Below are 14,924 nucleotides of genomic sequence, written 5' to 3' on the forward strand. Positions count from 1 at the left end.
ACGGGGCGCGCTCTCCGCTCGGGCGCTGCCGGAGCCTCCCCGCTCCAGGGAAAACCTCCGTGGCATCGGAGAACCGGGAAGCGCGAACCCCAGGCGCGGGCGGGGAGGGAACCCGCGCCGACCGCGCCTCCTTCCGCGCTGCGCCAGTCGCTCCGCCCCATAGGACTACATCCCCCAGCATGCCCCACGCCGGTGCCGCCCGGCGTGGCCGCCGTGTTCCGCCCGGCGCGAAGTGTCGCGCGGCGCGGCCGGAGCTGGGCTGGGGCCCGGGCCGAGCCCGCCGAGCCCCGCCGGGCCTGAGGCGGCGGCGATGGGCGGCGGGCGCTGATCCCGCCCCGCTCCCGCAGCCAGGCGCCCGCCATGGAGGAGGAGAGCATGGAGGAGGAGGGCGGCGAGGCCATGATGGACGACCAGAACCACAACAACTGGGGCGCGGGCGGCTACGGGCGGCACCTGCTCGGGGAGCGGCTGCTGCCGCCGGCCGGGCCGCCGCGCCCCGCGGGGCCCGAGCACAACGGCGCGGGGCTGCGGGGCTGCGAGCCGGGGACAGCCGCCGGCAGGGCGGGGGCGGCCGGGGCCATCGCCGCCATCAACATCAGCGCCTCGACCTCCAAGTTCCGTGAGTGACCCGGGCCCGGGCGCGGGGGGGCCTCGCCTGCTCCGCTGAACCCGCTGCCCCCGCTCCCTTCTGGGGCCGGGCTCAGCGCTGTCCTACCCCGACGCGGGTCTCGCCCCGAGAGGCTTCTCGAAGCGAAGTCAAACGGGTTAAGGCGCTTTGGAAGGCGAAAATAACCTTTCCTCGCACAGCGCCCCAACTTCTGCTTTCCTGTCACGGTAGATCTGGCTGTAGACCTGGGAGAGTGAGCGTCGGCAGGGTTTTCGGCTGCTGCTTTTTCTGAAGCCTTTTAGCTTAGATCGTACTTTCCTATAGACTTTGTCTCTCTGCCTGAAAAACCTAGAGATGAATTGGAAGCCAGTTAGGGATTGCTGGTGGCAGATGTGGGCAGAGCCCCTGGAAGGGGCATGCTATCCCAGAAGGGACAGGTATCTGCAAAGGCCTGATAAGAACGACCGAGGATTAACTTACCCAAGTTAGCCCCAAAAATAGAATCATAACATTACAGAATGGTTTGGGTTGGAAGAGACTTTAAAGACCATCTTGTTCCAACCCCCTTTCTGTGAGCAGGGACACCTTCCTCTAGACCAGGTTCTCTCCTGGCCTTGGAGGGGTTCCAAAATGGCTTTCACGTGTAGCTTTTAACAAAAATGGCATTTTCCCCCTATTTTTTTCTGAGCTGGGATCGAGGGAAGGGAAGATCTTTTGCTATACATTTCAGTTCTACTTCTGTTTCCAAAAGTCACTTCTCTGGGCAAAATAGACCTTTTTTTCCCGTAGAATGTCGGAAAACTTGGATTTGGATAGTTAAAAGCACTCCTGGAAGTGTAACTGTGTAATTACCACGATAACATTTTGATGGGAAATGCACTTTATTTGGTGTGCCCTCCCTGCGCTCCCCAGTGCTCTCTCACCTGTCCATGTCCAGAGATGATCAAAGGCTCAAAGTTCAGGCTTCTGGATTTCTGCTTCTCGGGTAGCCTAGGTTTTGTGGCACATGGCCAAGGCTGGCTGCTTTGAAGTTGGGACTGCTAGGCTCTGTGAGCTCCCTGGTACTTTGCCTGCCTTGCTTGTCAGGGCTCTGGGTACCTGGGGGTGGCTTCTAAACAGTCGAGACAGTTGAAATGAGATGTCGTTCAACCTTGCTAAACTAGGCTCTTGAATTCCTAGTCCAGACATTCAGAATCTTAGTTTCTGTGTCAGAATGAAAATGGTTTTGAAGCTGGACCTCCAGCAAGTGGGAAGGTGACTTTCCAGCTAATCCACAATTTATGTCTGAGGGGGAGAAGCAGCAGGAGAGCATGATTTTGCTTAGGATGTGGTTTTGGAGTTCTTGTTTTCACTTCTCCAGCACTGGTATCCCAACGTAATATCTTACTGGTATTTTTTTTTTTAATTATTTTCCTTCAAAATAGAGAATTCTCTAAGTGAAATTCATTAGAACTTTTCCACTCCTTTGTGTTGAGGATAGTTGTGATGGTACATGGAAATGAATAGAACAAGTCCAGTGAAGTAGTGTTGACTGAGAAGCTAAAGGAGCTGAGTTGGGATCCTGCCTGATCTGATCCTGGCTCTGACAGAGGATCCCCTTAATCACCTTTGTTTAGTTTTCACACACAGAAAAAAGGGAGAGAGGTCGCTTTGGATGTAAATGTTCCCGAAGAGGGAAACATCGAGTGCTGGATCCCTGCTGCCTGCTCTGTCCCAGTAATGGCAGAACACGTGTGGAGAAGCTGTTTGCCAGTCCTGAGCTTGATAGGAAAGTTGTCCTCCGCTGCATGAGGCAGTTCTGGAGTTGAATGAGCAACAAGTCCCACCTTGCTTCATGAGGCAGAGGCTGTCCTGGACAGAGTATCCTTCCTGTCTTTCAGAGGGGCTAAATCCAGTTCTCCTTCCTTGAGATTTTGGTAAGACTGAGAACTAAAATTGGAATAATGCACAGTTCATTTAATAGCTTTTCTTAAATAGCTTTTCTTCTACTTGAAGCAGCTTAAGAAAAACTTCTGTGTTATGGTAAACTTTAAATACTTACAGTTGATCAGCTTCAGTCATGGTTGTGGATTTATAAGGCAATAGTGTTGTGAAAAGTATTTTGCAAAGCACATGAGGGAGAAAAGAAGACTAAGAACTTTTAGTACTTTAAGGAAAACTCTTCTGTAACAGTAATTGCAGCATAACTCGATTGTGGTGAACAATGAAGAGTTTCCTTCTTGTTTCTTTTACCCTTTTCAAGCAGGGATGGTTATAAATGTGGTTGATGCCAGTGCCATTTGGGACAGGCACATGTGGTGGCTGTGTGCACTGGCATATCCATTAAATCTGTTGCCTTCCCTGTTGCATAACATTGTTCAGTGCAGTGTGTGTGCACTGCTGCGTAGGCAAATGGTCTGATGAAGAAAAAGTTGCTTTTACTAACCAGCCTTAATGCAGGCTGAGAAACAGGTTATAAAAATAGAATAGAATTGGAAGCAACCACAGGGCAAACTCATAAGCTTTGCTAATGTATGCTGGGATGTGTCAGGCAGGGGGGCAGAGCAAAATCTATTGTGAAAACATGCACATGGGGGCTGAGAAAAAGGAAAGCACAGGGCCACAGTCTAGATGAGTCTTGGACAGCTGCCTGAAGAGTTTGTACACTTTAGCAAAATACAGAGGATTGTAGGTTGCACTGCTAATTGAGCAGTGAAGTTTTGTGTATGTCACTTGGTGAGATGAAATACAGCTTCTGAAAGATGCTTAGTTGCTTTCTTTCATTTTTATTGCCAGAATAAATGACAGATAATTGTCAGACTGATGTCTACATAGTTGGCAGTAGGTTGGATCAGCCATCCTGCTCTGTCTCTTGTTTTTTAGCTACAGATTTGAAAAAATGAATGTGTGTAAGGTTTTATTACCAGTTTCGTGGGAGATCTATATCTACTCTTGGTGGTTTGTTTTTTGTTGTTGTTGTATTTTTTTTTTTTAAAATCTTAGTGGGTTTTGCCATTCTTTTTATTGAAGTTGATATCAAAGAATTTGGTAGCTTGAAGCAGCCAGTGTTTCCATTTTGACTATAATACTGATATATCTAGGTTATGATAGCTCATGCATATTCTTTTTTACTTAAATGGTTTCACTGCTGCATTTCACTTAAAGTTTTCCTTTTGAACTTTTTTGTGTATGGAAAAGCAGCTGTTGTTGCTCAAGCTTTACTTATGAAGTCTTTAATAATTCTCTGGAAAATCTGAATTCTCTGGAAAATACTGACTTCTTTCGATTCTATCAGAATGATTTCTCTCCCAGCCCCACCCCCCCAAACTTGCTGAAGTTGGGTAATATCCTGCATTCTAGCATGCTTGCTTACAAAATACCAGTGTCACTTCCCAGAAACCAACTAAATTTCGGTTTGGGAGCAGAAGCTGTTGGGCAAATCCTTTTAAATCTTGAATACCTAATGTAGGGATAAGCATTTAAGCATGACATCCTAAAAAGATAGAAAAGTAAAAACTTAAAGGACAGTCTGTCTTTCCTTGCTAAGGATCCGTGTGATTCCTTCCTTCCTGGTCTCGACCTTGTTCTTGCAGACTTTGTAGTTGGAAGGTCTTACTTTACGCCACCCTTCACTTTTGTGTGTGTAAGCACTGCCAGGAGAAAAAGGACATTGCTAACTTGTGGTAGTTATTAAAATTTTAAAGTACTTTGTTTTCTAGATTAAAAGAATAAAAATAGTGATTATTCGGTTTATAGTCTTGGACTTCTAGCTATGTAAATATTGTGGTAGGCTTAGTTTCAGAACTGAAGCGTGGAAATCAAATTACATAGTACTTGTAAGAGACTTTTGAATGAGAATGAAGCTTTTCTAGAATGTTACTGTGAATTTATCAGTACGTTTTCTATGCAAGTCTCATGGGGCTGTTCATAAAAGCATTTTGTCCTTTACCTGTGCAGCATGTCTAATGGGCAGACCTTCCTGTCTGCTGCTGGTTTTTTTTTCCATATTGTTAAAAAAAAAAAAAAAAATTAACATCTCAACAGCCTGGTAAAACTATTTTGCAGTATTCTCAATTCTTACTTGACTATTTTTAAAAAATTAATAGGGCTCATTTAATATGTTAAACCAGATGTGGGCGTGACTATAAATTGAAATCTTAAAGCAGGACTTGGTCTAATGTTTATGCTGACTTCAGTGTAATATTTTCTGTGGAACAGAGTGGTTCTGTGGAGGCCCATCTTTTTTGGGGTAACAAAGTAAAAAACAAAAGCTCAAGTCTTACTGCTGAGTGTAAGCAGGAATAGTAAAAGTACTGTGTGGAGCTGCTCCTGAGAACATGTGCCTGGAGCATGGGCTCTGTAAGGGATGAGAACTCAAACAAGGCATTGCAAGGCAAGGAATAAAGGCTGAGTTTACTGCCAGGGAGGTGCTCTGCTGTTGCTGACTGCGTGGATGCTTTTAGTGGGGGAGCCGACTTGTTGGACTTGTTAACTGAAATGCTGGTGGCTGTGTACCCAGCCCTGTGACCACCATTCGCCTGTTAGCAAACAGGGATGTCCTTTTGGATTGCACGCTGGGCTCTTGGGGCAATGTCCTGCAGCACGTGGTAGTGGGGACCTGGCCACTGCTCAGACACCTTGAGGTTAGCTAGATGTGATTCTGTAACAGCTATGGAGCAAGGGTGGACCCATGGCTATAGCTGGATGTAGAGGAGCCGGGAGTGCTGCACTAACATCCTTCTCTAACCAAAGTTTCTGGCTGAAATACCCTAACAAGACACACAAAGAAATCTGTAGTACTTGCTTGTACAGAGAGAGTTCCAACACTTCCTTGTCTCACACCTCTCTCTATTCCAGGTTCTCTTTATAATCTTTTTTTTCCCCGCACGGTACTCATAACTGTTTTGCCAATTTCCTTAGAATTGTTCCTCACAATGCTGCCAAAAGTGACTCACTCAGCTCCTTTCAACCCCTTGTGAAAATACCTTTCAAAAATACTGCTTCTCAAACCCAGCAGTGAATCTACATTTAAATGTGTATTTAAAATTCATCCCTAACCAAAAGATTTCTCTCCAGTGTTGTGTCTAAACTGGTCTGTGTGGGGTGAGAAGTATCTTTATTCTCTGTTCCATATAGCCCAGACTTATACGCGCAGTTCAGATGAAGAAATTATTTTAGATTTCCTGTGCTGGATAGTTTTGATCCTTTTTTATTTTGGTAGATTTGATTTGATTTCATAGCTTGAATTCAAATCATAGGTTTGGTTAAGGTGCTGTTGGTTGCTGAGGGCTTTTTTGAGTGGGTGCTGTGAAGCCGTGGTGGTGTGACAAGGCAGGGAGGTAGTGCTGAGAGTACGGCCCTGAAGGGAGGGTGTGAACCTGTTGGAACTGAGCCACGAGTGGTTGGTTCAGAAATCCTCCCTGAAAAGAGAGATCCAAATCCTTCTGTGGCTTTGAAGGCACCCTGAGTCACTGGTGCAAGAGGGTGCAGTTGGGAAGCTCAGGAGGAAGATCAGGGAGCAGTGGGGAACGCTAATTTAAACACCTCCTATTCTTCCCTGCGGTGATCCTTATCTGGAAAAGGAGTGTAATTGTCCCTGCTAGAGGGGAACTGCAATACAGATACAAAAAAGTTGCCTGGAAGCCTAACTGAAGTTGAAGGCAGAGGGAATTGCATCAGCTTTTAGACCGAGGAAGGTGCTGGTCCCACCTGAGACTTGTGAAATTAATACATCTGCTGGGAAGGATTATTCAGAAATAATAGTAAGTCTTGGCCAGAGCTTGTTCTCCTGAATGTGAAGATGCCATGTTAATAATTGATTCTGAACTGCCACAAAGTTACATAATTCATTAATCTGAACTAATCTTTTTATAAATTTTTGTCATTATATTTTCATCTTAGAACTCCCAGGGGTTTGCTTTTCCTTGTTACTTGGGCCCCAGAGAAATACCCAAGCATTGATTTGGCAGGTTTCCTGATTTCATTTTTTGTAATTACAAAGATACAAATTCAAGTCTGGACTTTAGTTTTAGATGAGGTTGTCTTGGTGGAAGTGAGCTGTTCCCAGGTTTTTTGGCCTGCTTATTGGTGTGGTGTGAAATCACAGAGCATTCACTTGCTTCTAGTCTTTTAGGTGAAGTTACTAAATCTATTCTTGTCTTTTTCTTGCAGTAATGAATGTTATAACAATTGAAGACTATAAGAGCACATATTGGCCAAAGTTGGACAGTGCCATAGATCAGCTTTTAACTCAGAGTCCTGGTGACTACATCCCTATCTCCTATGAACAAATATACAGGTAAGGAAATACTTTAAACACTACACAACTTATTTTTTCTTTAAAATGAAATGTTTATTTGATCTTGCTGCCTATGCATATGGGAACATATAGACAAATGGGAAAGTTATGTGAAATACAATACTGTTTAAATAGTTAGAATGAGTAATAGATAACATATCTTGACATACTGTGTTAACAGGAATAAACGTTAAAGAATTAAAATGCTGAAAACACTAACATTAAAATAAACTCCATCACAGTTGCTTAGTGTAATGTACTAGGAAATGTATTAAAGTCTCAACATCCTTTTCTCCAAAGAGATTGGCATGGTAGGCAGTTGACTTAATGTGTCAGAAGGCTTCTTTGTCATATCTAATTTGGTGTGGTTGATGTGCAGAAGGAAGTAGAAGCACCTGGTGCCAAGGTCCTTTGATGTAAATTGTCATTTGTGTGTTATGCCTGAGGTGGCTTTGGTGTGTTCTCCTCTTGCCCAGCCATATGCAGTTCCAGGCTGTTGAAGGACGCTCCTTTGCATCTCCATTCTTGTCTGGAGAAGGCTTGGGCTGTACCTGTCTTGGAGCTGCAGTTTGTTTTAAAAGGGATCTAATCACACACCAGAACTGCCCTTCAGGCTAAGCTAATGCTCAGTACTGGTGATGGTGGGGGATTTGCTTGCCCATCGTACTGCTGCTCCAAAATGCTAAATGCTTTAGAGACCTGGCAATTTCTTAAGAGATTAACTAAAATGGAGATTGTTGTTCTGTAGGTGGCAGGTATTCAGGGTGTTGGTGAAATGGGTGGGAAGTGGGGGACTGCTGCTGGATTTACTGGCCAAGATAACTGTTAAAACCCTTGGCCCTTGCCAGCATCATAACTGTAGCACTGCTGTCTTGGATTTCTTCACCAGTGTTGCCCTCTGCAGAGTAATGCTGCCAGCTCTGTCACTGAGGGCTCTTTTTAGAAACTTGCAGCTCTGTTGCCTCTTGCTCTTAGCCACTTTATCTCTGCCGTTTGAAACTTTGGATTAGGGAAGCAGATTAAAAAAAGGCAGGTGTTTAGTTTTGCCCCTTAGTTCCTGTTGAAAACTTCAATAAACTTCCTCTTTCCTCTCCAAACTTTTGGAACTACTTTTATCAGGACTCAGATATCATGTGTATAAATAATTGAGATGGTCATTTGAATTAAGAGAGACGGTTTTAGTGTAAGTAATCAAAAACCTTCCCAGCTCAAAATCCCCAATGTGCAAACAATCTGCAGTAGGACATATCTCAGAAGTCATCTCTGATAAAAGTAGGTGTGCAAAGTTAATGGTTTAATTATACCTAGTTATGGTTTGCAGATAACTGGAGTTTATCCATGTCACCTTTCTACTTCTCAAAAGTTTTATTTACTGAAGGACTGGTGGGTTTTCAGTTTCGCATGGATAACCCCTGTACATCTGGGGCACTTGGTGCAGGACTCTAATGATGCATGGATAACTGTTACATGTGTTTTACTATTACCAAAGCTAAAGATTTTCCATAGTTTAGTGTTACTGGTAAAGCTGGTGTGTGTCAGTTTTGTTCTAAAAATTTATGTCTGTGGTTGTAATTATTCTGCCACAGCCTCTTCCAACCAGGAGATAGATTTTCGTTTTTTCGTTAATATTTTTAGACTGTTCCTTTGATTGACAGTCTGGACAAGATAGATTGACAAGGGAAGAATAATTGATTTTTTTTTTTTAATTGAATTTAATAAGAATGTTTGCTTGGAGTATTGTTGAGAGTCTGTAGCAGACTTGGAGTTTAGATCTTCTCTGCTTCTAGAACTGGAAGAACAGCCTAAAGAACTAGGCCAGTTCTTTAGTCTGAAAGATAGAATGTTTCTTGAAGTGGTTCAAACAGCTACATTTTTTTTTTCTTCACAGTGAAACTGAGGTGAAAATACTACTGTATTTTTGGTCATCTTTGTGCTAACTAAAGGAATCGAGGCTTCCATAATGCAAACTCAAAATACATTATTAGAAACCCAAACTGCTATATTTGACATGGTCAGTGATAGCTGTAGCTGCCTACTCCCCAGCTGTGAGAGCTGGAAGATAACTTCCAAGGTGTGTATGCAGATAATTACCATGGACCAGTTGATCTGTAAGGTATCAAAGTGTCATTAGTGTCTGTTTTCAACTGCGAGCCCAAAGCCTGCCTGTGGATAATCACTTTCTGTTACAAAAGGGTTGGATAAATTGGCAGAGAGGTGTGAAGGAAGGTTTGAGAGGAGGAAAATGTGCTCAGCTAAGTTGCACTTCTGGCAGCCTGCACTGCCTCCCAGGTGCAGTGCAGTTTTCTGTTCCTCAGGACAACTTAGAGAGCTTGAGCGTTCATCCCTGTCAACCACTGCTTACCCTCCAATGCCCTTTTTGGGACTTCCTTTTCCTAAGGTGTTTGGTTATGTTAAAGAACTAACAGGCTTGTGACTTATTTTGGGTAATATCAGGGTAAGGATGATTCACAGAATTAGCCCACAATCAGGAACTGAAAACAGGATCTCAAAATGGGGAAGGAATCTCTAAATAGAAGTGTTCAAATAAAACGTAAACATACCCTGTGTGTACATGGGAAGACTGGTGTGTGACTACAGAACATGTTGCAGAAAAGAGGCAGCAATAGTCTGTGTAACACTAAGGAGAAGTGTGCTTTAAAATTCAGTTTAGTTGCATGCAAATAAAGCGGTCAGCTTGTGAAAGTGGCTGTGTACTAGTTAGCTATGGAACAAACAAATGTATGGCCATTTGCTGTGGTTACCCAGCTGGCCGATTTTGTAAGAGATACAAATATCAGTCTCACTTTTCTTATCAGTGTTTCTCTCTTTGATCCAAACTAAGCTGATATTTTTGCTCTTAGAAAATGGTATTGTACCAAAATAGCTTTTGCAGTTGCTTGTCTCAATGTAGGATCTGCTGTTGGTAGACTTGATGTGAAAGAAAAAGGATGACCTTGACTGATAATATTTAAATAATATCAAACTACAGATACTTAGTTATTTTTAAAATACAATAATACCAGAGGTGTGGGGGTGTCTTTTGGTTTTTAAGAAATAACATGGTTCACCAAATAAGCAGACTTTTGCCATCTTTATAGTTTGCCTGTCTTAGCACCACCTTCTCAGCAGAGAATTGGAAAGTCTTAGTTCCTGTACGCAGTGTTGCTGCCCCGTAGCTTTGGGCTTTTGGGGCCCTTGAAAGCCTGCAGAATTCAAGGCTGGGGTCTGGACTTCCCTGGAAGTCAGTTGTTTGCACATGTCCTAAGAGCAGTCTCTGGCCTAAATTGCTCACTGTTACAGTTCTTGGTACAGAGGAGGGGAGAGGGGAGCAGAACAGAGGAGATGTGACTTGCTCAAGATACCAGGTGAAGTCTCCCTGGGCCTCTTGGGTTTGGCAGCTAAATTTCAGAATGCTGACTGAGGAGTAAAAGCTGCTTGGTACAGATGAATACTGGTGCTAGTCCTGACAGCGATGACTACTCTAATAATATCTTGCTGAAAGTAATACATGTATTTGTTTTACAACTGCTGTAAATATGTCTTCAATGAATAGCTTTATTTTGCAGATGTTATATTGCAATATGAGAGCAATAAAGTGTTAAGAAGCAAAGGTAACACTGAAGACCAGAGTTAACACAGCAAAGCCATGGAATGCAGAATTAAAGTTTTGTTGCTCTTTTTCTGCATCTATCTTTATTGTGAAAGTGTAGAATTTTCTTCAAATATAAGTAACAAAGAATGAAGTAACATGCTTGGGTCTGTAATTTTAGAACTTTTCCCATTTCTTTTTAAAGATACCATGGTTTTGATGCAACTTCTATAATACTTGTCAGTGTTACCTTCTTTTAGTAAGGGTTTTGCCCTAGAATATTCATAAAATTGTTAAACCTGTTTATTGTAATGGAGACTTCATTCACATAGGAGAGACAAAGCCAGAAGTAGGAATGTGCTGTTGACAGAATTGTCCTGGCTGTTTTGAAGTGCACTGTTAAGAGAACTCAAGTTAAAATGAGGTTGGGGAGGGGGAATGGGATGGACACCCTGGAGCCTCCAGGGGAGTGGTAAGAGCCTGCTGGAACTCATTCCAAGCTTTGGACTGTATTTAAAAGTTCAACAATCATTCAATTAACTCTATTATCCTCTAAACTGAAACTTGAACAAAATGTTTTGAAGTCTGTTACCCTTCACTGCAAACTGTTGTAAGTTCATTGTTTGTTCCTATATTTGTTTCTGCAGTTGTGTGTATAAGTGTGTATGCCAGCAGCATTCGGAACAGATGTATAGTGACCTAATAAAAAAGATAACTAACCACTTAGAGAGAGTCTCAAAGGAGCTGCAGGTAAGAAGCTGCACAATCTAATTCTCTCTTTCCTGGGATCTGTGATTATATCAGAGCAGCATGTAGGTGGCCCATGGAGGGGATTGCTATTAAGACTGATTTACATTAACTTACAAAATTGTCTACTACTTCATTCACTAATGGGCTGCCAGACAGAAAACCAACTACTAGGTTGGCACTGCCAGACCTTGGAGGTCTCAACCATGTGGAGAGCAGTGGCTAAACCTGAATATATGATACAGAATGAAAGAATGGAGAATGGGAAATCTAAAGTATAATCTGGGATGTAAATACCTCAGTCAAACATGATCTGAGCACATGAGATAAATGTCTGCCATTCCTGTGTAAATGTGTATAAACTGTTTATGGTTCTTGTGCACCACAAGCAGCACAAAACGGAAAATCTAAAGGAAAAAATTTAGGTGAATTAAATATAGATTGTGAAGTATAATTTAAGAATTACTGCATATGGAATTCTGTTACAGCTTATTCTGCATTTTTCTTGCCCATCTCTAGATGTCAGTGGTTTACAGCAGTCATAATATATACAGTTTGTATTTCCCTATCCTTCTCTGCATCTTACTTGTGCATCCATGGCTGTTTTCATGTCTATTCCTTGTTGAACATTCCTTTTAGACTAGAATCTCCAGATATGTACTTGAAATTGTCACTGCTGTAGCAGCAACACTGCTTGATTTTTCCCTGCAGCTTTTTTCACTTCCGTAACTGATGTCTGAGTTCTATACTCAACTGCAGTGCATGAAGTAGAGATGCCAAATATAAAGAAGCTCTAAACTACAGCAGCTTCTTCAGTGCTTCTAACACATTGATAACTAATTTCTGTCAGCCCAAAACACTCTTAATGCTTTAACTGCATCAGATATTTCTGGCTAAACGTGCATTCCCACGAAAATATATAGCACTGTGATCTCTCTGATGTCCTTTTTGTTGCACTGTTTTCCTCTTGTGGCTTTCCTTATAAAGAAAAATGACTATCCAGCATTTAATAGGCATGGTATCTGCTAGGTTCTTTCTTCTTTTCTCTTTTATGTTCTCTTTATTCCTCATGGAGTGACAGCCTCAGTGTTCTGTAAAAATTGCTTGGAGTTGGTGAACATAGTATTTAAAATAAAGCCTTCCCTTGGTTCTGCTGAGCTGGTGCAGCCTGTACATTTTTTCTCCTGTTTGTGAGAACTATGATTCATTTCAGCTATACAGGTTTGACCAGTTCTTCTGATATATCCCATGGTAATACACTGCTTTAGTTTGATTTCAGTTTGGGAATGCCCCAAATTCTTTACTCCGTGCTAGTCCTTGACTCCTTTCTCTTAAGTCCCAGAACTGAGGCAGCTGATTTTAAAGTTTGCTTTAGCACATATGAGCCTAAATAATTCTGCCTAAAACCAAGGCTGCCTTCTGAACATCAGCTTGCTGAAAGAATAGTTGACAACTGTTTAATGCAATCTTAGCCTTGCAAAAGCTTCCTTATGTAGGTTAGACACACCTGTAATATAACAGGATACCATCTTTGTGTGCATTATGTGAGTTTTGTCTGACGTGTGAACATGACTTGGCTTTTGGATGACAAATGGATCTTTTTGAGCTGCTGGAGGTAAAACTCACATGCCTCAAAAATTGTTCTATAAAGAAACTGTTTTAGCTGTGGGTTGTGAAATTTACTCTTAAGAAATTACTCTACTACAATGTATTTTATTATCCTGATACTTCTTTGATCTTAATACATTTTGGTGACATTCAGTCACTCGGGGTTTATGTTGAAAATGCAGTTCTAGATCTTTATCCTAGCAACAACAGCAAATTACTTTGTAAATGTTAGTTGCTTGGAAGTTTCTGGTTCAGACAGGCAAACAATAAAAAAACCTATATATGTGAATCCTTTTAATGCACAGTTTGTGGTGTTTCGCTTTCTGACATAATCTCATTCACCTGCCAGCAACATTTGAGAGTTCTGTTTGTTTGGCAAGCTATGACTTGATGCAGGTTGTTAGTTTTAATGTTCAGAGATGCAAAAGTATCCCAGTATAAGCAGGAATGTTGGTGTGTGTCAGAAAACAGATGGTTATGGAAACTGAAATGTCAGGCAAGTGCAATGTCTTGCTCTGGACAGGCCAGCACCTTCTTTGCATAGCAGTATAACAGCTAAATGGCAAGTGGGCTGCAGAATGTCTGCCTGTAACCAACATGCCAGAGCAAGCTGTCTCCTACAGGAACCACTCATCAACAGCCAAACCAGTAAAACCCAGATACCAAACAGTAAAAGTGGAAGCACCTCAGGGGACTGGTCAGACTTGCTCTTGCATGGATTTAGTCTTAATGGAGTTTGGTTTCTCTCTTCAGGGCATTCACTGCAGAAACTCCCCATATATATTTATTTCCCCCCTCCCTGTGTGTGTTGTCTGAGCAGCTGGCCACAGCTGGAGTCAGCAGAGTGATGGACACATGGACACGTGGGTGTCCTGAGCTGGAGTCAGCAGAGTGATGGACACATGGACACGTGGGTGTCCTGAGCTGGGTGTCCCAGGCACTGTGCTGGCACAGTCAAACAGTCCCTGGTCATCCTGTGTGACTTCTGCTTTTCCAGACTGCAGGACAGCTTGTGTGGTGTTGGTGTTGCCCTGTGCATTTCTGAGGGATTGTTTCACAGCTTTTCAGCTCGAGAGAGTTACTTTCAGTGGTGGCAGAGGCCATAGGAAAATGTGGCTGGGCTGGTGTATTTTTGCATGTTGGACATTGGGTGCTCACTGCAGTGAGCAGAGGTTTTTTGAGTGAGTAATGATACATTTAGATGAGGTGAATTGCTTGTCATCAGGCTGATATGGGGCCTCCTGTATGCCAAGCCATTTCCAGCTCCCTCATTACTGGATCTGTAAGTTGGTGATCCTTTCTTGAGGCTGCTATGGAGAGACTCCGAGCTAGGATTGCTTTCCTTTCCTACAGCTGATGTCTGACCAGCTTCTCTGCACTAGTTAAGACTGAGTTTTGCCATGTGGAACTTTCAGTAATTGAGTATTCAATCTCCCTAATTCCTGAGTTGATTGGAATTTTGGATTTTGTCAGCTTAAAAAAAATAACATGTTGCTGCAGAAAACACAAATTAACTTGTTTCCTGTTGTCTTGAGGTCTGTGAAGCCTGTAGCATACAGATGATTTTTCTAGGATGCTGTATTTGGAAACATTTCACTGGTAATGGACGTGGTTCATTATGCTGTGGTTTGAAATAATGTCAGCTGTTTTTGTGGGTAATTGCTGAGTCATTCAGATGTATGAGGTAGGGTGGATACACAAACATATGCTTTCAGATTAAATACGTCTCTCTTTAAAATGAGTAAAACTGTATTTGCATTAGGCAGTAGTGTTTCTGGCTTAATTTATTGTTATGCACTCTGATAAAGTAATTTAAAATCAAGCACTCTTCCCATTACATATCTCTTCAGCAAAAGATGGTGGAAAGTACTCAAAGCATTGACAATCAGAATGTGCTGTGGCTTTGAGCTGGCTTGTTACAAACATAGCTTTTTTGTGCAGGTGCAGTGGAATATTTTCCTTTTAGTTAGAACAAACTCAGTGCTTCCTTTGTGAAATGACTGAGAGCTGAAAGCCATTTATTTGTCATGTTGCACCTTTTTTTATCTAGAGGAGAGAGAAAAAGGGATCTGTTGTTTTCTGTTTGTGGTGGGGTT

General features: G+C 42.5%; 1 protein-coding gene across 2 annotated transcripts in view; it reads left to right on the top strand.

Moving 5' to 3' along the window:
- Positions 1 to 242: 242 nt before the first annotated feature.
- Positions 243 to 14,924, top strand: part of CACUL1 (CDK2 associated cullin domain 1) — a 45,194-nt gene continuing 30,512 nt past the window's right edge. The window contains exons 1-3 of one of the 2 annotated variants that reach the window (XM_048310978.1): positions 243 to 619; positions 6,758 to 6,884; positions 11,121 to 11,223. In XM_048310978.1, the coding sequence (XP_048166935.1) occupies positions 361 to 619; positions 6,758 to 6,884; positions 11,121 to 11,223 (489 nt within the window). In that variant the 5' untranslated portion in view covers positions 243 to 360. The remainder of the gene's footprint in view (positions 620 to 6,757; positions 6,885 to 11,120; positions 11,224 to 14,924) is intronic. The other variant, XM_048310977.1, reaches the window with a different exon arrangement.

The sequence above is a fragment of the Corvus hawaiiensis genome, chromosome 8 (genome assembly GCF_020740725.1).
Source record: "Corvus hawaiiensis isolate bCorHaw1 chromosome 8, bCorHaw1.pri.cur, whole genome shotgun sequence".
NCBI lineage: Eukaryota > Metazoa > Chordata > Aves > Passeriformes > Corvidae > Corvus > Corvus hawaiiensis.